Below are 25,382 nucleotides of genomic sequence, written 5' to 3'. Positions count from 1 at the left end.
CTATTACTCCTACTACTACTAGTATGCAGTTGTTCTTTGTTTTAGAAGACCCGATGGTTAAATGCACGTATGTGTGTCAGTATGTGTGGCTGAAAAGAGCAAAGCAGGGCCCACAACCACACTGGGCCTACAAAAAAGCAATCCCTTCAATCGTATTTATTGAGTGCTTACTGTGTGCAGAGCACTGTACTAAGCGCTTGGGAAGTACAAGTTGGCAACATATAGAGACAGTCCCTACCCAACAGTGGGCTCACAGTCTAAAACCCCTTGTATTGCCATGCTTGATGTTTGCAGTGCCTGATGCTGTTTTCTCTTTTGCCTCCTGTCTCTCCTTCCTTACAAAGCCAACTTGTTGCCAGCTTGTACTTCCCAAGCGCTTAGTACAGTGCTCTGCACACAGTAAGTTCTCAATAAATACAATTGAATGAATGAATGAATGCATGAAAAAGCTTTTGCTCCTTGATAGCAGTAGATTGTGCCGCTAGATCTTCAGCAACTGACTCTTGGGTTTTCATCTAATGCTTTGTTTTACTTTGTCCTTAAACCATTTCTCTTAATACTCTTAAGAGAAACTCTTCTCCGAATACTCTGAGAAGCAGCACGGCTTAGTGAATAGAGCCCAGGCCTGCGAGTCAGAAGGACCCCGTCTAGACTTTGAGCCCGTTTTTGGGTAGGGACCGTCTCTATATGTTGCCAACTTATACTTCCGAAGCGCTTAGTTCAGTGCTCTGCACACAGTAAGCGCTCAATAAATACGACTGAATGAATGAATGAAATGACCGGGGTTCTAATCCCGGCTCCGCCACATGTCTGCTTCATGACCTCGGGTAAATCACTTCACTTCTCTGTGCCTTGGTGACCTCATCTGTAAAATGGGGATTAAGAGCGTGAGCCCCATGTGGGACAGGTACTGTTTCCAATCTGATCAGCTCGTATCTACCCCAGTGCTTAGAACAGTGATCGGCACATAGGAGGTGCTTAACAAGTACCATAATTATTATAATTATTCTTCTTACTTTACTGTTATTACAAATAACGTAAGCCTAAACGCAGGTGACTTTGGGACAGACGGATAGCTCTGGGGATGCAGAAAGGGACCAAAACCAGGCTCAAATGCGCTAGGTGAGACATACGAGAGCAAATGCACAGCATCGGCATGCTGTTTGATGCGCTGGCGGTACTTCGAGAATTCATGGAGCATCTGCACGGGGTCATGGCGGATCTCTATATAATCTTTCTCAGTCCACGTTTCCACAGCCACCAGAACCACTCGGGTATTCAGGTGCTCCTTGTAAATCTAGAAGCAAAGACAGGACAGGCACAGGAGTAGAACACTGGGTGAAACATGCACAGTCAGCCGATCAGAGTCAGCGGAAGGACAGGAGGGATAAAGCAGGAAGGAAACATGGGAAAATAATAAGATCATACGCCCGTTAATTCGTTTATCTCTTCTACTTTTCCAACTCTGTATTCTAAACAAGAAGAAATAGTGTATCTCTATTGTGTTCAATCTCATATCAGCTAGTCACCCTTCCAAAAGTATTTTGAAACAAGTGGTCAAGATATATGTTGTAATACACTCTTTGAGCAAGTTCATGCTGTGACAAATTATTAATGAGCCGGTGCGTATTTGGAAGTCAGTTTTAAGAAAGAAAAGAACAAACCACACTGCCATCAACAGGAATGACAATAGTTCTTTTTCATGCATCATGATATAAAGGTAATTACATTTTTAAATACCATTCTCTAGTGTCAAAATCTTATCTACTATGATATGATGGAAGGGATAATTCTAAGTCCAAAGGCTGCATTGCTTCTAAAAAGACCAGAAGAAATGTCACTACTTCTCGCTTGACAGTTGTTCATTGATTCGCGTGTAGGGGACTAATTTTTTTCCCAGTTCAGGAACACGGATAAACATATCCCCGTGCACAAAAATCACATACCCACATATGTATAGCCATACTGGCATCCACCCGCATCCCACACAATCTCAGAACCCACCACCCAATCACTGCTCGAGTGTAATCACCATCACACGATATATCCCTATTTCCTTATTGAAATAGTCAGGCACTGACACATACATTACACAGACGCTCAAAAACATCAACTGAGTCATTCACACAGGGACCCAGAAACATCCCAAGGAAACAACACACACACACACACACAAATACACACACACACCCCCGAAGCTTCCCTACTAAGCCCCCCTTTTCCTCTGCTCCCCCCCATCGCCTCCACTCGCTCCCTCTGCTCCTCGCTCCTCCCTGCCCCACAGCACTTGTGTGTATATATGTACATAATTATAATTCTATTTATTTTATTAATGATGTGAATATATGTATAATTCTATTTATTTATACTGATGCTGTTGATGCCTGTTTACTTGTTTTGATGTCTGTCTTGCCCCTTCTAGACTGTGAGCCCACTGTGGGCAGGGATTGTCACTGTTGCTGAATTGTACTTTCCAAGCGCTTACTACAGTGCTCTGCACACAGTAAGCACTCAATAAATACAACTGAATGAATGAATGAATGAATGAATGAATACACAAAGAAAAGACAGACATAGTGACCTGATTTGCTCCTGTCTCCCTCTCCCTAAGCCCTGAACAAAGTTAGGTGATTTGACTTCATGTTTATGATCTTTTAGATGAGGAATTAGTCCACGTTAAATATCCCAATGAATCGCTCATTTGAATAGTTTCAAACATCAATCAATAAGTCAATTGTACTTATGGAATACTAGTAAAAAGCATTTTGCCATTGAAAAATTTAACAATAATAATGATGGCATTTTATTAAGTGCTTACTATATGCAAAGCACTGTTCTAAGTGCTGGGGAGGTTACAAGGTGATCAGGTTGTCCCTCAGGGGGCTCACAGTCTTAATCCCCATTTTACAGATGAGGTAACTGAGGCACAGAAAGTGAAGTGACTTGCCCAAAGTCACACAGCTGACAACTGGCGGGGCCGGGGTATAGTCACAGAGATTATAAATTCTCCATAGTTTAAGTTTGAAATGATTGTCAGAATGGCAATGTGAATTTCACCTATTGGCCTATTTACACTTATACAAACATCATCAAAAACACCCATGGAGCCACGAAAGAAATATTTTAGGCGATTTATAGATGGTTTCAAAAGAATGAAAGAAGTCAGTTTCAGATGCTGAAGGACTAGAGGGGTCTAGGGTGACTATTTCCACACTGGATAGTAATAATAATGATGATAATAATAATAATGATAATTGTGGTATTTGTTAAGGGCTTACTATGAGCCAAGCGCTGTACTAAGTGTTGAGGTAGATACAAGATAATGAGGTGGTACCCAGCTGCACCAGAGAAAGGCAGAGGATCTTGAGTGTATTACTCAACTCAAGTCAAGGATGTTATAGGACAATGCTTGGGATTATTCAGAATTTGTGGCCACTGGTTAAAGGTTGAGGTAGAGAAAGATCTCTCAGTTTTAGCAGGTTTAACAAATGGGACTGAGTACAGTTACTAGACCATTCTAATATTTAGAAGGATGATTCTTAACCTTTTTCGGTAGAGACCACTTCAATCCATCAATCAATTAATCGTATTTATTGAGTGCTTACTGTGTGCAGAGCACTGTACTAAGCGCTTGGGAAGTACAAGTTGGCAACATATGGAGACAGTCCCTACCCAACAGTGGGCTCACAGTCTATAAGGGGGCTCACAGTCTATAAGGGAGCTCATAGTCTATAAGGGGGCTCACAGTCTATATATTTTAGGTGATTTATGGATGGTTTCAAAAGAATGAAAGAAGTCAGTTTTGGATGGTACAGTTTGTCTTCAGCAAGACAAACGCCATCTAGCTCCCGCTAGTTTTCCATCATATCCTCAGGAAGAGTTCAGTAAATATGATTGATGGACTGATCCTCGTCAACTCTACAACATTCCCCTCCCCTCTCTCAATCTCATTTGGCCACACCCCCTAACTCCTCAGCCTCACTTTCCCCTCTGTCCACTAATAATGATCATTATAATTATGACATTTGTTAAGGGCTTACTCTGTGCCAAGCACTGTTTTAAGTGCTGGGTTAGATACTGGGTAATCAGGTTGGACACAGTCCCTGTCCCACATGGGGCTCACAGTCTTAATCCCCATTTTACGGCTGAGGAAACCGAGGCCCAGAGAAGTGAAGTGACTTGTGCAAGGTCACAGAGCAGACAACTCTGACCGCTAACTCTGCTCACCTGCTGCTATTCCTCCTGGCCCAAACCCTTCCAAACTCCTTCTTTGGGCAGTGCCACAATCTCAGCTGATGTTTCCACGGCTATTTTAGAAGAAGTGGCAGGTTTGCTTCAAAGCCAATAGTCATGGCTACTCCTGGGGACCTTAAGTGTGGTCACTGCCGTTATCCAACAAGACAAATCAGGCTGCAGTGGCTTGGCCTTTGCTGTGGTGGCTTTGCCCTATTGCAGTGATGAGGCCCTGGCTGCAGTGACACTGCCCTGGCTGTGTTGGTGTGCCTCTGGCTGCATAGTACAATGTGAAAAGTTTGTGCCTGGCTCAAAGATTAGTCAGAGAAGTTAAGTGACTTGCCCAATGTCACACAGCAGACATCCTGGCCCCGCCACATATCTGTGTGAGTTTGGGTAAGTCACCTGTCTTGTGCACACATAAACCTTAGCTTGACACATAAAAAGATAGACAGTCTTCCTGTCATTAGATTTCTTTATAGTAGCATTCAAGAAAACAATTGGGGGGGGGGGGGTGATTATTTTAAGACTTTTCAATTTTTTTAGGTGTATTAATCAATTGAATATTTCAGCATATGGTGATTTTGTTATAATAGGTTTCACTGTAATTAGCCACACTTTCAATTCACTGTTTTCCACATTAAGCAAGATATTATCAGCTAGTGGGTGACCATTTCTTTCTGCACACTGTTCTGACAACTTGGCAATTTTTAGGTGTTTGTGAATCATGAAGATATGATTATCATCACTGTTGCTCCCTTTATAATACAACCGTCTCCCAAGATACTTGACCTGCATTACAAATCCTCTCCCCGACATCTATTCATAGGTTGCAAGCCCTTTGAGGGGTAGGGTCCATGTCTAATTCCCACTTGTATATGCTTTCCCAGCACTTAGTGCAGCGCTCTGCACACAATCAGTGCTTCATACATACTATTATCATGTTTACTACTTTGACCAGCTTCTTATAAAAACTTTGCTTCTGGCTGAATACAACCAGATACACATTGCCTGGTCAAAAAAAGTACACACAATATTTTCCAGACATCACACCTCTCCACAAAGGACACAATTCATGAGTTTCATTAAGCATCATTCACTTTTATTATTGGGAATCCTGGTTTCCTGTATAATACTTTCCAAAAGCAACGAGCACGGGTAGCCACTTTCAACCAAGTTCCTCCAAAGATCAGGGAAACTAGATGACTTTAAGAAATGTAGGCCCAGCAAATACTTCCCACTGGTTTTCAAGAAGTGCTCAAGTACTCCTGAGTAATAGCCTCGGTCTTAAAGGATCTTATCCTTTCCCCTAGGCCGCAGGATATTTTAGTGAACAGAAGATCATAGATTTTAACGAGCAGACCTGATCTGAGCAGCCACCCTGAACACAAGCAAAGCCGAAGTCCACTGCACTCTGACCTTCCAAAGGCACCCCGAGAGATTGTAATTGAGGCCTCTGGTTAATGCTGCAAAGCATTACTGAAATGTCAGACTAACCAACTTGAGAAGCAGCGTGGCTTAGTGGGAAGCGTGGGAGTCAGAGGATCAGGGGGCCAACGCTGGCTCTGCCATTTGTTTTCTTAATGGTATATGTTAAGCACTTACAATGTTCATTCCTTCATTTAATCGTACTTATTGAGTGCCTACTGTGTGCAGAGCACTGTACTAAGCACTTGGAAGGTACAATTCAGCAACAGAGACAACCCCCACCCAACAACGGGCTCACAGTCTAGAAAGATGCCAAGTACCGTTCTAAGAGCTGGGGTAAATACAAGTTAATCATGCCAAATATAGTCCCTGTCCCACATAAGGCTCACAGTCTAAGCAGAAGGGTACTGAATCCCCATTTTGCAGTTGAAGAAACTGAGGCACAGGGAAGTTAAGCAACTTGCCCAAGGTCACAAAGCAGGCCAGTGGCAGAGCCAGGATTAGAATCCAGGCCCTCTGACTCCCAGGCCAATGGTCTTTTCACTAGGCCACACTTGCTTCCCTTTATTCTAATGCATTTTGCATTTTCTGGATTGCTAAAATGAATATTATTGTTATTATTACTACTACTACTAATAATAATAAAAGTCTTAGTTCTTGTTGTTTTAGCAATTTATTCTGCCTCTTCTGTGCAATATAAACTACATGCAACACTAAAACATGGTACTAAAAGGCGGAAAATCTACCTACAAATTTAGATGATTTTTTGCAATTTTATTTTGTTCAATGTCATCTCATTTTCCTTATATGCCACCTCTGAGTTCTACATCTGATACCACAATGGTATAGATTAAAATGTTCCAATGTTGCTGGTTTTTCTTCTAGATAGTTTTTTCAGTATTACTTCCCTTCTCTATGCCATTACTGCATAGTATAAGTGGTCTGCATATATCCTACCTAAAACAAATCTTACGCATAGCAGCTAGCATCACTGTCAGATCTATAGACATCATAGCTTCACCCAACAAAGATTCATCTTAAAATTTTCACAATTCAGAATCTGCCAATTGGACAAGAAAATACTCTTACCTACCATCAACATCCTGAATTTCATGGTAGCTGAGACCTTTGAACCCTTAGAGATGTTTTGGTCCTTTCCCGAAGAAGAATTTTTATATCATTCCCAGTCTACACTAATTGAGAAATTGTCTTTTTTCCATCTCATGCTCAGCTAAATTTAAATGTAGCAAACAGTATCTTACGAATTCATTTACTTTCACTGGAGCATGCTCAGGAGTCAGGGCAATACTTACTGAATCTACAAGATTGACCACGGATTTTGCAAAGTTGTTAGTATGCGCATGGGAGGACCGATGCTTCTTATACTGGAATAAAAAACAAGATATGAGTCAAAAAAATCACTGATGATAGGCAGTTCCCCTCTTTTTATTCACCATAATCCTTTGCATAATAATAATAATAATAATAATAATGGTATTTGTTAAGCACTTATTATGTGTCAGGCACTGTACTAAGCCCTGAGGTTGATACAAGCAAATCAAGTTGGACACAGTCTCTGTCCCATGTGGGGCTCATAGTCTCAATCCTTATTTTACAGATTGGGTAACTGAGGACCAGAGAAGTGAAGTAACTCACCCAAGGTCACTCAGCAGATGAGTGGCGGAACCGGGATTAGAGCTCATGACCTTCTGACTCCCAGGCTCCTGCTCTATCCACTATGCCATGTGTTTACAGTCTAGAGGGATTGCTTGCTTGTTTGTTTTCTTTAACCTCTCCATTTCTTGCCCAAGTTCTTCCATGAGCCTGAGGCAGAAAAGGGGGCTTCCAGGCTTTCTTTTTTAGGTTTTGAGCTGTTTCTTTTCCCACTCTTGCACTATCTACAAGTATCACTTCCATGTTTTACCCCTTCTGACCTCCAAAGGGGGTATTTTTGCTTTCTTGAAAAAACAGTGATACAGGTTGGGGAGAAGATAAAGAAAAAGCACGGCTTTGGTTAATTAGCCTGCTCAGAAACAAATCTTAATGATGGGACAGCTATGGCAGTTAAGGCCACCCACCTGGACTCACTGAATAATGAAGTGATTTGTACCGCACTTTGCATAAAAACTGAGGCAGCCTAAAGGAAATGAATAAATGAAATTGTGTTGCATCTGAGATGCTAAAATGGTAGGTAATTAACATTGATTTTAACACTAACTGTATAAAATGCCTCAAACCCTACACAGTAGAAATCTGTAGGAGAAATCTGCCCTCTGCTGGTGACAAAAACTTTGTTTTTCTATTTCTTTAATAAAGTAAATTACCTTTTATTCATCATTGATGGGGTTCTAGCTTGTATCTTATTGTTTATTTGCTCCATTCTCACTATTAACAAACTCTGGTCATTTCCACAGAGAGCCTATACTAACATTATCATTCATTCATTGATTCATTCTAGACTGTGAGCCCGTTGTTGGGTAGGGACCATCTCTATATATTACCGACTTGTACTTCCCAAGCGCTTAGTACAGTGCTCTGAACACAGTAAGCGCTCAATAAATACGACTGAATGAATGAATGAATTCATTCCTTCAAGATAAGGGGGAATACAGAAGAATGAGTCTGCTTTCCTTGACAACCCAACCAGTCACTCTGAGCAAGGGGCTATAGTTTGTTTGACCAGGAATATCAGGCATTCATTAATAAAGAAAATTATTAGATCATTTATAATATACAATTTAAAGGTAAGTGCTTTGGGGTTGGAGGTGGGGAGAATATTAAGCATCCCAAGGTCACAGATTGAAGTGCATAGACAATGCAGAAGGGAGGGAAGAACTGGGGAAAGGACGTTCAATTGAGGAAGGCCTCTTGCAGCTGTGACCTTAATAATGCTCTTTGAAAGTGGAGAGAATGGTGATCTGGCCTATATGGAGAGGGAGGAAGTTCCAGAAATTTCCATGAGGCCACAGTGCATCCTCAGAGATTGGGGTGTCTCACATTGCTGTGAGACAGAAATCTGGTCATTGTAAGTGTAACTTGGTCTGAAATCTGAATTTCTCTGTTTCTCTTATAGACTACGCCTATATTTTTCAAGTGCATTTCCTGGATTTTCAAAAATAAGTCATTAATAGGGGATATTTGTTTTGATTCTAGACTTCATCTCCTTTTTTCCCCCCCTCAATTTCTAATTAAACAGAATTCCTCAAGAATATAGGGTGGTATGGTGCTCTCTCTCCCTTTCTCCTCCTTCTCTCTCTTCGCCCTGGTCCTCTGCCTCCCTTCCGGAAGGGTGGGGGTGGGTGGCATTTGCCCCTCTCTGAACTAGGGTCCCCCCACTATGATCTCAAGAAAATATGGTCACTTTAAAATTGATTGAACCACAATTCCACTATTATCCACTAGATAATGTGGAACACTTCTTCCCACTTTGAGTCATTTCAATTAGAGTTCAGCAAAAGTATCAATTTTCATTTTATATTTAGTAGGACTGCATGAATCTCTAAAAAGGATTTCAACTAAAAAGGTGATTTTTTTCTCCTCACAAATTAAAGGAAAGATAATGCTATTTCTATTTCCTCATAACTGCCAGAGTAATTATAGCTTTAGAAACAATGCACGTAGCCCTCAAAGCCCTAATGATAAAGTAATGCCTGACTTGAAATAATTTCAAGGAAATTGCTAGGAAAAAAATAACACAATTCTCAGGAAATATGGTGTGAATCTAAATCACACTCAAGATTAAAATTATTTTAAACTTATTTTAGAGTGTTAAGAAACATGCGCTCTTCAGAGTACACTAATGTACAATAATCGTTTGTAGTAAAATTCTCAGAGTGACTAGGAAAGTGTATAGGTGCAGAATTTTCCTTTAGTTCATATATGGCCTAGTGGAAAGAGCAAGAAACAAATGATTTGAAGACTCAGAGTCAAGACCCAGCCCTGCCAATGGTCTGCTATGACCCAGGGCAAGTCACTTTTTGTTTTTGTTTTTCGTTTTAATTGGTATTTGTTAAGCACTTACTATGTGCTAGGCACTGTTCTAAATGCTGGAATAGATACAAACTAATCAAATTGAACAGAGTCCCTTGTCCCACATGGGGCTCACGGTCTTAACCCCCATTTTACAGATAGTGTAACAGGCACAGATAAGTTAAATAATTTATACAAGCTCACAAACCCTGAATATATTCCAGTGCTTAGAACATAAGGGCTCAATAAATAACACTATTACTATTATTATTATTGTCATTACAATTATCAGGCAGTTGATGGTAAACTAGCATTCCTAAGTGTGAGTGGCTGAGAGAAAAATCTCAGTAAGTTCAGCTGTGTACTTTTTCAGACCTCCTGCCTTTTGGATGAAAATTTCTCACACCCATATGGTTAAGAGGGTAAAGAAGAAAAGTGTAATATGATGTGGTGACTCCATAATAGCTCTGTGTCCCATGGATCAGAAAAAACTCCAAAAAAATTGTTCTTTTTTCTATGTCTCAAGATTAGATGTGGGTTATTTACTCAGTCAGTTTTACCTGTTAATTGTAACTGGCCATTTCTTTTTTTCTTTTTAATGGTATTTGTTAAGCGCTTACTATGTGCTAAGCACTATACTAAGCGCTAGGGTAGATACAAGTTAATCAGGTAGGACACAGTCCCTGTCCCACAAGGGCCTCACAGTCTATGGAGGAAGGAGATCCAAGAATTGAATCCCCATTTTACAACTGAGGAAAGGGAGGCACAGAGCAATTAAGTGACTTGCCTAAGGTCACACAACAAGCAATTGGCAGAGCCAGAATTAGAACCCAGGTCTTCTGACTTCCAGGCCAGAGCTCTTTCCACTAGGCCTGCTGCTTCTCGGGTCATACTGCTTCTCACTTTGGCCAGGGATTGTCTACCAATGCAATTGTATTGTGCTTTCCCAAATGCTTAGTGCAGCCCTCTGCACAGAGGAAGTGCTCAATAAATACCACTGATTGATTAAAGGGGTGAATATCATCATCATCATCATCAATCGTATTTATTGAGCGCTTACTATGTGCAGAGCACTGTACTAAGCGCTTGGGAAGTACAAATTGGCAACATATAGAGATAGTCCCTACCCAACAGTGGGCTCATAGTCTATGTCCTATTCAATTTCTCCTGAGAATGCAGATGCTTGCTGCAACTGTAGCTAAGAAAAATATCGTAATGAAAACTAAAATAAACCACTGGGGAATACTATAAATAATTACAGTGAATCAATCAATCATAGCTATCGAGTGCTTGTTATGGGCTATACTAAGTACTGGAGAGTACAATAACTGAGTTGGTAGACATGCTCCCTGCCCACAAGGAGCTTACAGTTTAGAAGGGAAATGAAATACCAAGCTAAAGTAGTAATGAAATGAAAGGACTACAATAAAGGGAGAAAGACTAATTAAAACCTAAGATGAAAAACTTCTTAGAAAACTTTAATATCCAACATAATGCGTGCTTTGGGCATTCTGTGCTCTCAACAATTATAAAGACCAAAGCCAAATTGTCATTCCCCATTTCCCAAATTAGGTTTCAGTGTGACTTCCAAGGAGTCTGTGTCCTTACCATTTTGTGATCATTGACAATCATAAGCTCCAGGTATTTCATCTCTTCAAAGATTCCACGAGATGGCTAAAGAAAGGAAAATCATCATCAGAACAACAATTTGACTGGGAAAAAACATGCCATGTCTCCGGTCTGGCTTTAGGGTTGAACCCACTTTGGTTCTGGGAAGGAGAGCTTGCCTGATCCTCCAGCAAAGTAAAAAAGGGGGATCAAACAATCTCCAGAAGAGACTGCCTATGGAAAAAAAAGAATTCAGAAAACATAAAGCTTTTATGTCAGAGGAGGCAAATCAACCATCTCAATGCTTCAGGATATACTACTACTTCTGTTATGACCCATATTTAATGAGCATAAATATGTCCATGACAAAACATGGTTTTTGGAAGTACATTCACTGAAAAATGGCACTATCTATCTTTAAAATACTAGGACCTGTATCTGATTTAGAATGAAGTACTGGGTTGGGAAATTTATCCAACCCTCCTTGTCATTATCAAAGCATTTATTGAGCTCCTACTGTATGTTACTAATCAAAAATCCCTAGACATAATTCCTTCAAAATCAGTATATCAAACTCATCTCGTGTGACTTCGACCTTCTCAGCATGGACACCTTATGAGGGAAACTAACATCCACAACATCATTTTTCAAAGAAGAAATGACACCTGATACGTTCTGTCACACAGAAAACATTTTGTCCACACTTTACAATCCTTTAAATGTTTGGTCTACCCAGCTTTACCACTGTATCATGATAATTTGAACTTTTTATATCCTCTGAATGTCTCAGATAATCAATAATGGCGTCAGGGTTTTATACCACTTGGTCAATGATTTGAAAATTTATAGGAACGGATGTCAGAACGTGGCCTGTAACCTACGCGAAATAAGTTAAAGACGGACTTGAGGAAACTATTAAGCCCGAAATCTCCCTCCTACTTACTGTACTTCTGAAGCTGACCCTTAAGAGAATGAGGAACTTTGCTGATGATCTTGGCTAACTCCATACTAGAACTAAGTTTCCAAATGTTGACTATCTGATACTTTTCATATGAATTTAATTCACTTCAACCTTTCTAAAATTTTCTATTTCCATTGTAATTGTAATTAAGTGATCTGAAAATGTCAAGTACAATTCCCAGATGAAATGAACACTTGTTTCACCCTGAATGAACAAAGTCTTATTATTATAGCATTTCCATTTTTAAAGGACAGTGAAAGCTGGGATCTTTGGCACTTAGCCAGAAGGTTCTAATAATAACAATAATGATGACATTTGTTAAGCACTTACTATGTGCAAAGCACTGTTCTAAGCACTGGGGGGATACAAGGTGATCAGGTTGTCCCACGTAGGGCTCACAGTCTTAATCCCCATTTTACAGATGAGGTAACTGAGGCTCAGAGAAGTTAAGTGACTTGCCCAAGGTCACACAGCAGACATGTGGCAGAGCCGGGAGCCGGGATTAGAACCCATGACCTCTGACTCCCAAGGCTGTGCTCTTTCCACTGAGCCAAGCTGCTTCTCTGTTCTAGTGCCCAGTACATCTATGTTCCCCAGTAAAAAAAAAAAAAAAAAATGCAACAATAAACAGACACATTCCTTGCCCAAAAAGGACTTAAGTAGAGGGGGGAGATCAATATTAACATAAATAAATAAATTACAGATCAGTCAGCTTCTTCAGCTCATGGTATCCTCTCTTTACAATTCTTCCTCTTTAGGCAATTCATTACAAATTAGGGAGGTCTCCAAAGCCCCCACCAAGCAGCCCCATTTCTTAATAAACCAAAATGTTTCATGATCTGCACCTCCCATTCTCCCAAGAGGGTAGATAACAAATATTTTACTGAATCATGAAATTATACTAGTCTGGGACATCTATGGACATTGTCCAATGTGCTTTAGATATGTGACAATTGTTTAATTCAATCAGTTTTCAATGAAAAACAAAAGTAAATGTAACTGTCCAACAACTCTAAGGTAAAATCATTTCTTTACAACTATTTTACAAACAAGCTACAGTCAAAGCGAATTGAAGGTATTTATGGGGTTGACCGAACAAAAGCCTTCCCACTCCTTTAAGTGAAACAGTTAGAAAATGAACCTGAAGTAAGCTATCTTTTAAATTATGTAGCATCTAGATTGTACAAGGATTCTATCACCTTCACAGGGGTGAGAGGAAAGCGTAAAAATCTACTTACAGAATATGGGTGCCGACCAAAATTTACCAAAGGATCTCAGTCTCTGAGTTATTTCTACAACGTTTCATGCAGAAAAATTGACATTTTAAAACATCAGTGGACTACTAACGGCTCCAAAATTAGAATCTGAATGCTAAATAGCTTTACACTTACATTCACGGCCCTCCTTCTTCTCCTCTTCCTCAGCCATTTTAACTCGGACAGAAAAGGCCATTGGTCACTAATGTCTGCTCCTGTACATAAAAAAAAAATAAAAATGAATAAATGAAAATAAATGCTAAACTGTCCTACTGACTCACATCTCATGTATTGCATGGGTCTTTTTTATGTTATTGCTTAATTAAGCACTTACAATGTGTCAAGCACTGTTCTAAGCATTGGGATAGATCCAAATTAATCTGTCGTATCCTTACAGAATCCCATATTAGGGAAAACACGTGTTAAAGTATTTTATTGACATTGTCGAATGATTCAGACGTATACACAAATGTTTCCTGCAATGCCACACCACACCGTCTCCTTGTCGGAAAAACATTTCTTAATTCTGCTGCTACATTGTAACAGAGACATGTAGTGAAAACACGCATTTTGGCAGTGTGGCCTGGTGGAAGGAGCACAAGCCAGAATTCAGGGGACCCGGGTTCTAATTTTGGCTCAGCCACTTGCCGGTCATGAGACCTTGGGCAAATCACTTAACTTCTCTGTGCCTCAGTTTCCTCACCTGTAAAATGGGGGTTCAGTAACCTTTCTCTCCCCCATTTACACTGGGAGTTCCATGTGGGGAAGGGGACTATGTCGGAGGTGATTATTTTGCGTCCACCACAGCGTCCAATACGCTGCACTTACCAAATACTATAGTTGGACTGAGTGCATATGATAAGGTGATGAACGCAGGCATAGGATGGAGATTAAAGTCAGGAAATAAGAACAGCTTCATGGCACATGGGGGTCACATCATGTCCTTTAGACAAAGCAAATCAGCTCTGCGTCCCTCCCAGCCCTCATTAATAGGACACCTGCAGCGATAGCTGTTACCAACCGTTATCTCTGTTGTTGATATAAAGATGACGCCTGTTACTGTTGATGTCTTATTATGGTTTCTCACTAATAATAATAGAGGAATAATTAGGTCTTTGTTAAGTGCCTCATGTGCCAAGCACTGTTCTTAACCACTAGGTAAAGGTGCACGTAAGCGGATGAAACACAGTTCCTCTTCCACATGGGGTTCACAGTCTAAGAGGGAGTTATTTAATCACCATTTTACAGATGAGGAAACTGAGGCTCTTTCAGCTAGGCCACCCTGCTTTTCCTCACCTTTCCCATTGCTGTGCCTTTTCCCCAACTCACCCCAAAAGTCTCCCAGCCCCAGGAGGTCCACAGCGGTTCCCAAGATTCTCGGCGATCCCTGGCACTTATGCCTCAACGTCCCCATAACCTGATACTGGGTCTCTGGGCCACTGAAACAATTTCCGCACAGGCACCAAGCTAATTTAACACAACACGGCTTGAGCTGCGATCCAACAGTACGACTTTGATATCCCACAGGAGAACAAGATAGAGTTGGCAGCGTTGGAAAAGCCCGCTGAGTTTACCTAACTTGATAGGAGTTTACACAGCCTACTTAGCACCTAGGGTAATTATTCTCATCCTTGTCTTTTCATGTTGTTTTCTGGATTTTTTTTATTATTCTTTCGTATTTCCAAATGTGTCACCAATCCTCTCCCGTTATTCTTGGACTACAGGGATTGTCACGGCTTACTGTTGTATTGTATTTCCCAAGTGCTTAGTACAGTGCTCTGCACACAGTAAATGCTTCATGAATACAATTGAATGAAGTAATTCAATTGAGGGCTGGGGATTGGATCTATCATCTCTGTTTTTGCCCCTGATCTTCATTCACTCAATCATATTGATTGAGTGTTTTACTGTGTGCAGAGCATTGTACTAAGCGCTTGGGAGAGAGCAGCAGCATTTTCCTCTCCTCCTCCTCCCCCATCCCCACCACCCTACCTCCTTCCCCTCCCCACAGCTCTTGTATATATATTTGTACAGACTTATTACTCTATTTTACTTGTACATATTTACTATTCTATTTATTTTGTTAATGATGTGCATATAGCTTTAATTCTATTTGTTCTGACGACTTTGACACCTGTCTCCATGTTTTGTTTTGTTGTCTGTCTCCCCCTTCTAGACTGTGAGCCCGTTGTTGGGTAGGGACCGTCTCCATATGTTCCCAACTTGTACTTCCCAAGTGCTTAGTACAGTGCTCTGCACAGAGTAAGCGCTCAATAAATAAGACTGAATGAATGAATGGCCTAGTGGATAAAGCACGGACCTAGGAGTCAGAAGGATCTGAGTTCTAATCCCACCTCTATCACTTGTCTGCTCTGTGACCTTAGGCAAATCACTTCACTTCTCTGTGCTCCAGTTTCCTCAACTGTAAAACGGGACTTGAACCCATTGGGTAGGGACTGTCTCTATCTGTTGCCGAACTGTACTTTCCAAGTGCTTAGTACAGTGCTCTGCACACAGTAAGTGCTCAATAAATACAATTGAATGAATGAATGTTCATTATGTTACATTCATCTCCGTATACTATAAAGCTCCCCCTTCCTGCAGTATCCCCCACTAGATTCTTTCAATTGTATTTATTGAGCACTTTCTGTGTGCAGAGCACTGTACTAAGCGCTTGGGAAGTACAAGTTGGCAACATATAGAGACCGTCCCTACCCAACAGTAGGCCCACAGTCTAGAAGGGGGAGACAGAGAACAAAACAAAACATATTAACAAAATAAATAGAATAAATATGTACAAACAAAATAAATAGAGTAATAAATACGTACAAACATATATACAGGTGTGTTAGAAGTTAGATTGCACTCTCGAAGCACTTAGTACAGTGCTTGCCAATCAATCGTATTTATTGAGCTCTTACTGTGTGCAGAGCACTGTACTAAGCGCTTGGGAAGTACAAGTAGGCAACATGTAGAGACAGTCCCTACCCAACAGTGGGCTCACAGTCTAGAAGGGGAAGACAGAGAACAAAACAAAACATATTAACAAAATAAAATAAATAGAATAAATATGTACAAATAAAATAGAGTAATAAATATGTACAAACATATATACATATATACAGGTGCTGTGGGGAGGGGAAGGAGATAAGGTGGGGGGGATGGGGAGGAGGGGGAGAGGAAGGAGGAGGCTCAGTGTGGGAAGGCCTCCTGGAGGAGGTGAGCTCTCAGTAGGGCCTTGAAGGGAGGAAGAGAGCTAGCTTGGCGGATGTTGGGAGGGAGGGCATTCCAGGCCAGGGGGAGGACGTAGGCCGGGAGTTGACGGCGGGACAGAAGAGAACGAGGCCCGGTGAGGAGATTAGCGGCAGAGGAGCAGAGGGTGCGGGCTGGGCTGGAGAAGGAGAGAAGGGAGGTGAGGTAGGAAGGGGCGAGGTGATGGACAGCCTTGAGGCCGAGGGTGAGGAGTTTTTGCCTGATGCGTAGGTTGATTGGTAGCCACTGGAGATTTTTGAGGAGATCTTGTCTACTAACTCAAGGTAATAATAATAATTATTATTATTATGGTATCTGTTAAGCACTTACTATGTGCCAGGCACTGTTCTAAGTGCTTGGGTAGATACAAGATAAACAGGTTGGACACAGTCCATGTCCCACACAGGCTCACGGACTTAATCCCCATTTTACCGATGAGGGAACTGAGGCCCAGGGAAGTAAAGTGACTTGCCCAAGGTCACACAGCAGACAAGTGGTGGAGCTGGGATTAGGACCCATGACCTTCTGACTCCCAAGCCCATGCTTTATCCACTTGATGCTGCCTTCCTTCCCTCTACTCTTCCGAGTATTAGTACTCTTACAGTGCTCTGCACACAGTAAGTGCTTGATAAACCCCACCTGATTAGTTGACTGATAATACCATGCCTCCTCAATCCAAAGAAAAGAAAATAAGTGCAAAAGGCAATAAAGAGACAGATTTTTCCCGGTAGCATTATGGTCAAAATTTTGGACTCCTGGTTGCAGTGGTTGACTGCACGCCCTCACCCCATGACGCTAAATGACTAGAATGTTTATGTTGCATCAGGAGGTTTTTGATGAAAGAGGCATATCTTCTAAACTGTGAGTCTGTTGTTGTGTTGGGACCATCTCCTTATGTTGCTGACTTGTACTTCCCAAGCACTTAGTACAGTGCTCTGCACACAGTAAGCGCTCAATAAATATGATTGAATGAATCAATCTTTACATTATATATTATAAATTAATCATTTAATGTCTGTCTCCCCCTCTAGTCTGTAAGCTCAATGTGGGCACAGTATGTGATCTGCTAATTCTACTGTTATTATACTCTCCCAAGTGCATAGTACAGCACTCTTTCATTCATTCATTCAATCATATTTATTGAGCGCTTACTGTGCGCAAAGCACTGTACTAAGAGCTTGGGAAGTACAAGTTGGCAACATATAGGGACGGTCCCTACCCAACAACGGGCTCACAGTCTAGAAGGACTTGCGTATTCTTGCACTCTTGTGTAATAAGCACATAATTGATGCCACTGATGATGATCAATAGGGAACACGATGGTTCTTACTGCAGCCCATCCCCCAATCTGAACTATAGACATCCTCGGAAACGATGGAGAAAATAACCTCAATCAATCAATCAATCAATCGTATTTATTGAGGGCTTACTGTGTGCAGAGCACTGTACTAAGCGCTTCGGAAGTACAAGCTGGCAACACATAGAGACGGTCCCTACTCAACAGTGGGCTCACAGTCTAGAAGGGGGTGACAGAGAACAAAACAAAACATATTAACAAAATAAAATAAATAGAATAGATGTGTACAAGTAAAATAAATAAATAAATAGAGTAAATAAATAGAGTAACCTCCCTCTGCCTTCTTCCAGATTCTCTGCACAGCCCTGCTTGTTGCAGAGTTACTTCCTGGCAATGGCTGCCAGCAGCACCATTCATTCATTCATTCAATCGTATTTATTGAGTGCTTACTGTGTGCAGAGCACTGTACTAAACGCTACAAGTTGGCTACATATAGAGACGGTCCCTACCCAACAGTGGGCTCACAGTCTAGAAGGGGGAGACAGAGAACAAAACAAAACATATTAACAAAATAAAATAAATAGAATAAATATGTACAAATAAAATAAATAGAGTAATAAATACATACAAACATATATACATATATACAGGTGCTGTGGGGAGGGGAAGGAGGGGGAGAGGAAGGAGGTGTCTCAGTGTGGGAAGGCCTCCTGGAGGAGGTGAGCTCTCAGTAGGGCCTTGAAGGGAGGAAGAGCGCTAGCTTGGCGATCACCATCTGATTCCCCCTTCCCCTCCTCTTTTCCCCACACTGACAAAGGCATCTCTCTTGAGACTTATTGAAATCCTTCTTCTGCTCTTTCCACCAGGCCATGCTGTAATAATAATAAATAATGATGGCATTTATTATGCGCTTACTATGTGCAAAGCACCGTCCTAAGCGCTGGGGAGGTTACAAGGTGATGAGGTTGTCCCACGGGGGGCTCACAGTCTTCATCCCCATTTTACAGATGAGGGAACTGAGGCCCAGAGAATAATAATAATAATAATTGGCATTTGTTAAGCGCTTACTATGTGCAAAGCACTGCTCTAAGCGCTGGGGAGGATACAGGGTGATCAGGTTGTCCCATGTGGGGCTCACAGTCAATCCCCATTTTACAGATGAGGGAACTGAGGCCCAGAGAAGTGAAGTGACTTGCCCAAAGTCACACAGCTGACAAGTGGCGGAGCCGGGACTTGAACCCATGACCTCTGACTCCAAAGCCCGGGCTCCTTCTACTGAGCCACACTGCTTCTCTAGAATAGGAGTGGTCCAGTGGACAGAGCACGGGCCTGGGAATCAGAAGGTCTTGTCTTGTGCCGTCGAGTCATCTCCGGCCCTTAGTGACTCCATGCCCACATCTCAACCAGAATGCCCTGCCTCAATCCGCAAACATTCTGGTAGTGTATCTGTAGTGTTTTCTTGGGAAAAATATGGAAGTGGTTTACCATTTCTTTCTTCCAGGCAGTCAACTGGAGTCTCCACCCTCTACTCTCTCCCGTGCCGCTGCTGCCCAGCACGGGTGAGTTCTGACTTGTAGCAGATTGCCTTCCACTCGCTAGCCACTGGCCAAGCTAGGAGTGGAATGGGTAGGCCTCTGCTTGACTCTCCCTCCCGTAGCCAAGACTGGTAGGATACTGGAAACTCTCCAGGTGTGATGCTGAAAGGAGGAGTCAGGAGGATCTGGGTTCTAATCCCAAATCCACCACTTGCCTGCTGTGTGGCACATAGACAGCACATGCTGTGTGTGCCTGGCACACAGACAGAGCTTAGAAAATACCACAGTGATGATCATTACTATTCATTCACTCATTCAATCGTATTTATTGAAGAGCACTGTACTAAGCGCTTGGGAAGCAGCGTGGCTCAGTGGCAAGAGCCCGGGCTCGGGAGTCAGAGGTCATGGGCACTAATCCCGGCTCCGCCGCTTGTCAGCTGTGTGACTTTGGGCAAGTCACTTAACTTCTCTGTGCCTCGGTTACCTCATCTGTAAAATGGGGATTAAGACTGTGAGCTCCACGCGGGACAACCTGATCACCTTGTATCCTCCCCAGCGCTTAGAACAGTGCTTTGCACATAGTAAGCACTTAACAAGATGCCATCATTATTATTATTATTACAATTCAGCAACAAATACAGACAATCCCTGCCCACAATGGGCTCAGTGCCAAACAGTGCTCTAAGCTCTAGGGTATATACAGGATAATATCAAACCTAGTACTTGTTCCACATGGGGTCTGAACTGAACAGTAGAGAGAGCAGGAGAGAGAGAAAGGGGAGGAGGAGATGGGTGATTTTCCTAAGGACACCCAGCAAATAGAGTCAGACCTCGGATTTGAACCTGGGCCTCCTGACTCTGATTCCCATGGTCTCGCCACTGGGTCTCTCTTCTTCATCGTTTCGAGCTAACTGTAACCGTGATCCTGGTGTGTTAATGTGGCTACAAAGATCAGTATTTGACCACCAGTCCCTGCTTCAATGCTACACGTACAGACAAAAATGTAGAGAAGCGCCCACTCATGAACTAGTGCAAACATTTGCTGCCTTATCGGGCAACCAACTGAGGATAAAAATGCACTTCATAGTCTAAATTAGATGGATTGGCTGCATACCTAGGAAACTGGAGAGCTCATTTCTTGCTGTGGCTAGATAACTGCTGGCCTGCAAATATTTTTCACTCAGCAGTCATGTAGTACTCTATTCAAAATTCCTAGAAGCTTTGTTTGTTAAGGTCAAGGTAATGTTTCTGCAACTTCAAGATATAATTCATTTCTGGAAAAAAAGGGCTTGGGCCACTCCAACAAGTAGAATGAAAATCACACAACCTAAAATCTGTTCATTCTAAAGAAAAGGTTTCCTGTTCACTTTTGATCACTACAGAACTGAAGATTTTAGTAAAAAATGAGTTTAGCCTAAAATAACCATTTCCCCGAACTGTGAAATTTCATCCACAGAACAAAGCACATTTCACCTTGCTGAAAAATGGGGAACAAATCTGTTCCAACTTACCTGGCTTTTTCAGTTGCTTAGAAGTTTGAGTTCCTAGCATTCTCTGGATTACATGTGGTCGACTTGTGCCTTTCTGAAACAAAATCAATGTTTTATAATTAAAAATCAGGATGTAAACAAGCCTGTGTGGAATAGAAACAGACCTTATTTACCCAAAAAGGAGAAGGGTCACACTGCCCATTCTACATACACAGGGAAAAGAATTGATTGTTTGGGGGAGTTTTTTCTTTTCCTCAGTCTCAATTACCACCTAACATCTCTTCTGATAAATAAGTGCATTTTCCTCTCAAAAGTTAGACTTCTTGACATTTTATAAATCTTCTCAATTGCATACCAAAAATGCCCCACCCTGTTTCTAGAGGTGTACTAATACACCTTTTCTGAAATGACGAAACACACTTTCGTGAGAAATGGTTTTATAATATTACATTAATGCCAAAGGATTTCAATTTGAGGTCTTAAAGTTGAAAATTGAAAGGTTTCTTTTTTTGTGTGTGGGACGGGGGCCAGGGAAAGGTGGAACATTACAAGTATGATAGAGGGGTGACTCTCCAGTAGCTGTGATAACAGGGAAAAAAGAAAGGAGAATCAATTAAATGTCCTAAATAGCCTTAAGTAGTCTCTAGATTCCTGGGATCGAGACATTAAAGTTTCACTTTGTTGGACTGTCAGCTCCTCGAGGGGAGAAACTCTATTTTTTAATTTTATTGTATACTCAGATGCTTGGTACAGTGCTCCGCACACAGTAGATTAGGTACTAGATATCATGTCTGTATGTCATCCGCATACTCTTTTCCTAGCCCTTAGGACAGTGCTTTGCACATGGCAAGTTCTTTAACTCTCTACCAGTAGGCATGCAATTAATACTACTGAAGGAATACAGTTCAGAGACTCTTGCTATGCTTTGAGCTAAATCTCCAGACCAGTGCCCCAAGGAGCTATTGAAACAATTGAAGCTAGCTAACTCTGATCATGGATGCAGAAAAGTCAATTTCACTTGGTTCAGATTGTTTAGATAGCCTGTCCTTCACTTGATTTTTTTTTTCTTATATGGTATTTGTTAAGTGCTTCCTATGTGCCAGGCATTGTACTAAGGACTGGGGTAGATACAAGCTAATCAGGTTGGACACAGTCCATGTTTCACATCGGGTTCACAGTCTTAATCCCCATTTTCCAGATGAGGGAACTGGAACACAGAGAAGTGATTTGCCCAAGGTCACACAGCAGACAAATGGCAAATCCGGAATTAGAACCCAGGTCCTTCCAATTCCCAGGCACATGCTCTACCCACTAGGCAACACTAGTGGATTTGCTCTCAGGCCAACTCTGTGGTCTCCTGGAAATCAGGGTCTGTAAAGTGAAGCAGAGGGTAGCATGAGTCTGGTCTAGATAGTCTATCCTGAAATTCAGAATAAAGCTGGTCTGAGTTAGCTAGCCATGTTTCCTAGGTTGCTCCAAAATGACAGGAAAATCACATTATCTCTCATTTTACCGAGTCGTCTTAAGGGCCTCAGTATCCTCTGCATTTCATTCCACTTCATTCAAAGAGATAGGGCTTTTTCCACCGCTTCTAAGCAAGCGTCTTTGTTCCTAAATAGACTTGAGCGTCTGGTTAGAGAATAGTTGCCGGTTTCAGTCTTTGAAAAACCTTGAGAAGCCAATGATTCTTCCTTGGGTGAAATCAATAGGGGAGAGGGGCAGTCACCCTGTATAAAGGGAAGCAGTGTGGCTCAGTGGAAAGAGCACAGGCTGTGGAGTCAGAGGTCATGGTTTAAAACCCGGCTCCGCCACTTGTCAGCTGTGTGACTTTGGGCAAGTCACTTAACTTCTCTTTGCCTCAGTTACCTCATCTGGAAGATGGGGATTAAGATTGTGAGCCTCCCGTGGGACAACCTGATCACCTTGTAACCTCCCCAGCAGTTAGAACAGTGCTTTGCACAGAGTAAGCGCTTAATAAATGCCATCATTATTATTATTATAAAGCCCCAAGACACAGAGAATTTGCATGGTGTCCACTTCAAATGGTATCCTGGCTGCACAGAGTTCCACAGGGTGGCATGTCTTAGATCCTAGTACAAAATCTAGGGTCCTGCTGGAATCCAAGCCAGCCTTTGGTACCAGTTCCCTTAAGGCTGGCTCAGCCTGTCCCCAAATCAAGCCCAGTTAAATCTGAACCAGGTTAGGACACCCTTCTGGCTCTCCCAACCCTCTCCAGTTAGGGAATTTGGGAATAGGGAAGGCAGAGGGGAGGGAGCATGAAGCTCTATTCCATCAGGTGGGCAGCCTGACGTAGTGGAAAGAGCCCGGGCCTGGGAGTAAGAAGATCATGGGTTCTAATCCCAGCTCTGCCACTTGTCTGCTGTGTGACCTTCAGCAAGTCACTTCACTTCCTCGGTGCCTCAGTTACCTCATTGGTAAAATGGGGGTGGAGATGTGAGCCCCAGATGGGACAGGAACTGGGTCCAACCCGATTAGCTTGTATCCACCCCAGCACTTAGTACCGTGCTTGGCGCACATTACGTGCTTAACAAATACCACATTAGAATCCCTGACCTTGTGATTCTCAGGCCCGTGCTCTGTCCACTACATGGTGCTGCTTCCCATATCATCTACCTCCTTTTCCTCTCCTCCTCCCCATCCTCCCCACCCTACCTCCTTCCCCTCCCCACAGCACCTGTATATATTTTTGTACAGATTTATCACTCTATTTTACTTGTACATATTTACTATTCTATTTATTTTGTGAATGATGTGCATCTAGCTTTATTTCTATTTATTCTGATGACTGGACACCTGTCCACATGCTTCGTTTTGTTGTCTGTCTCCCCCTTCTAGACTGTGAGCCCGATGTTGGGTAAGGACTGTCTCTATATGTTGCTGACTTGTACTTCCCAAGCGCTTAGTACAGTGCTCTGCACACAGTAAGCGCTCAATAAATGCGATTGAATGAATGAATGAATTTATCTATCTTGTCCAAACTGACTACCTTGTATCTGCCCCGGCACTTAGTATGGGGCATGACACATAGTAAGCGCTGAACAACCACCACAATTATTATTATTACTATTCCTATTACTATTATTATTACTATTTCACCAAAGGCAGGATGAATACAGTCTAATGGATAGCCAGCAGAGATACGCCTTGCATAATGACCCGCCCATCACATTCAAGATTAGGGTTTACGCCATGAATACCTCTCCCACAATCCAGTCGGAATATTCGGATGGAAGAGTTGGTTTAAGAGACGAGAGAGGAGTTCTGGTGAAGAAACTTACTGTACTGTGGTTCAGCTCCAGGGGCTGTAGCATATAAACAAACGTGCTATCTTCAAACATGCCACTGTGACACAAGAAACACATACGGAAAAGTTTAAGATCAATGATAGCAATAAGAAATAACAAGACTTCAACAGAAGCCATTCAGTCCACTACAGTCCATACTTCATGCTGCTGCCCGGATTATCTTTGTCCAGAAACGCTCTGGGCATATTACTCCCCTCCTCAAAAACCTCCAATGGCTACCAATCAATCTGCGCATCAGGCAGAAACTCCTCACCCTGGGCTTCAAGGCTGTCCATCACCTCGCCCCCTCCTACCTCACCTCCCTTCTCTCCTTCTCCAGCCCAGCCCGCACCCTCCGCTCCTCCGCCGCTAATCTCCTCACCGTACCTCGTTCTCGCCTGTCCCGCCATCGACCCCAGGCCCACGTCATGCCCCGGGCCTGGAACGCCCTCCCTCTGCCCATCCGCCAAGCTAGCTCTCTTCCTCCCTTCAAGGCCCTGCTGAGAGCTCACCTCCTCCAGGGGGCCTTCCCAGACTGAGCCTCTTCCTTCCTCTCCCCCTCGCCCCCCTCTCCATCCCACCCATTTTACCTCCTTCCCCTCCCCACAGCACCTGTATATATGTATATATGGTTGTACATATTTATTATTCTGTTTATTTATTTATTTATTTATTTATTTTACTTGTACATATCTATCCTATTTATTTCATTTTGTTGGTATGTTTGGTTTTGTTCTCTGTCTCCCCCTTTTAGACTGTGAGCCCACTGTTGGGTAGGGACTGTCTCTATATGTTGCCAATTTGTACTTCCCAAGCGCTTAGTACAGTGCTCTGCACATAGTAAGCGCTCAATAAATACGATTGATGATGATTCAATTGTGGATAGTGATTCTTGGAAAGCCCATTCTATTTCTGGAATAGAGGACTGATGTCAATGTCACTGCATGGTCATAATTAAACACAAGAGGCCCTTCACTGTAAGAATGCCTGGACTTGTTCGTTTAAAAAAAAAATAGAGGGTTGGTCATAGAGGATGGACACAGTACTC

The 25,382-nt window shown here is 42.2% G+C and overlaps 1 protein-coding gene and 1 non-coding gene across 5 annotated transcripts in view; both read right to left on the bottom strand.

The window, feature by feature from the left end:
- ADAM23 (ADAM metallopeptidase domain 23) overlaps positions 1-25,382 on the bottom strand; it is a 215,733-nt gene that overhangs the window by 61,705 nt on the left and 128,646 nt on the right. For all 4 annotated transcript variants that reach the window (XM_038748695.1, XM_038748696.1, XM_038748697.1 and 1 more), the window contains exons 6-11: positions 24,329-24,392; positions 21,051-21,123; positions 13,591-13,670; positions 11,239-11,304; positions 6,975-7,046; positions 1,134-1,297 (exon numbers count right to left, since the gene is read on the bottom strand). In XM_038748695.1, the coding sequence (XP_038604623.1) occupies positions 1,134-1,297; positions 6,975-7,046; positions 11,239-11,304; positions 13,591-13,670; positions 21,051-21,123; positions 24,329-24,392 (519 nt within the window). The remainder of the gene's footprint in view (positions 1-1,133; positions 1,298-6,974; positions 7,047-11,238; positions 11,305-13,590; positions 13,671-21,050; positions 21,124-24,328; positions 24,393-25,382) is intronic.
- LOC119931014 lies at positions 19,574-19,711 on the bottom strand. The gene has a single exon (XR_005451884.1). It is a non-coding gene; the product is annotated as a small nucleolar RNA SNORA7 (small nucleolar RNA).

This window comes from Tachyglossus aculeatus, chromosome 7, assembly GCF_015852505.1.
Source record: "Tachyglossus aculeatus isolate mTacAcu1 chromosome 7, mTacAcu1.pri, whole genome shotgun sequence".
In the NCBI taxonomy this organism is placed as follows: domain Eukaryota; kingdom Metazoa; phylum Chordata; class Mammalia; order Monotremata; family Tachyglossidae; genus Tachyglossus; species Tachyglossus aculeatus.
Note: the sequence above shows the minus strand (reverse complement) of the source record. Positions and strands in the feature narration are given on the sequence as shown.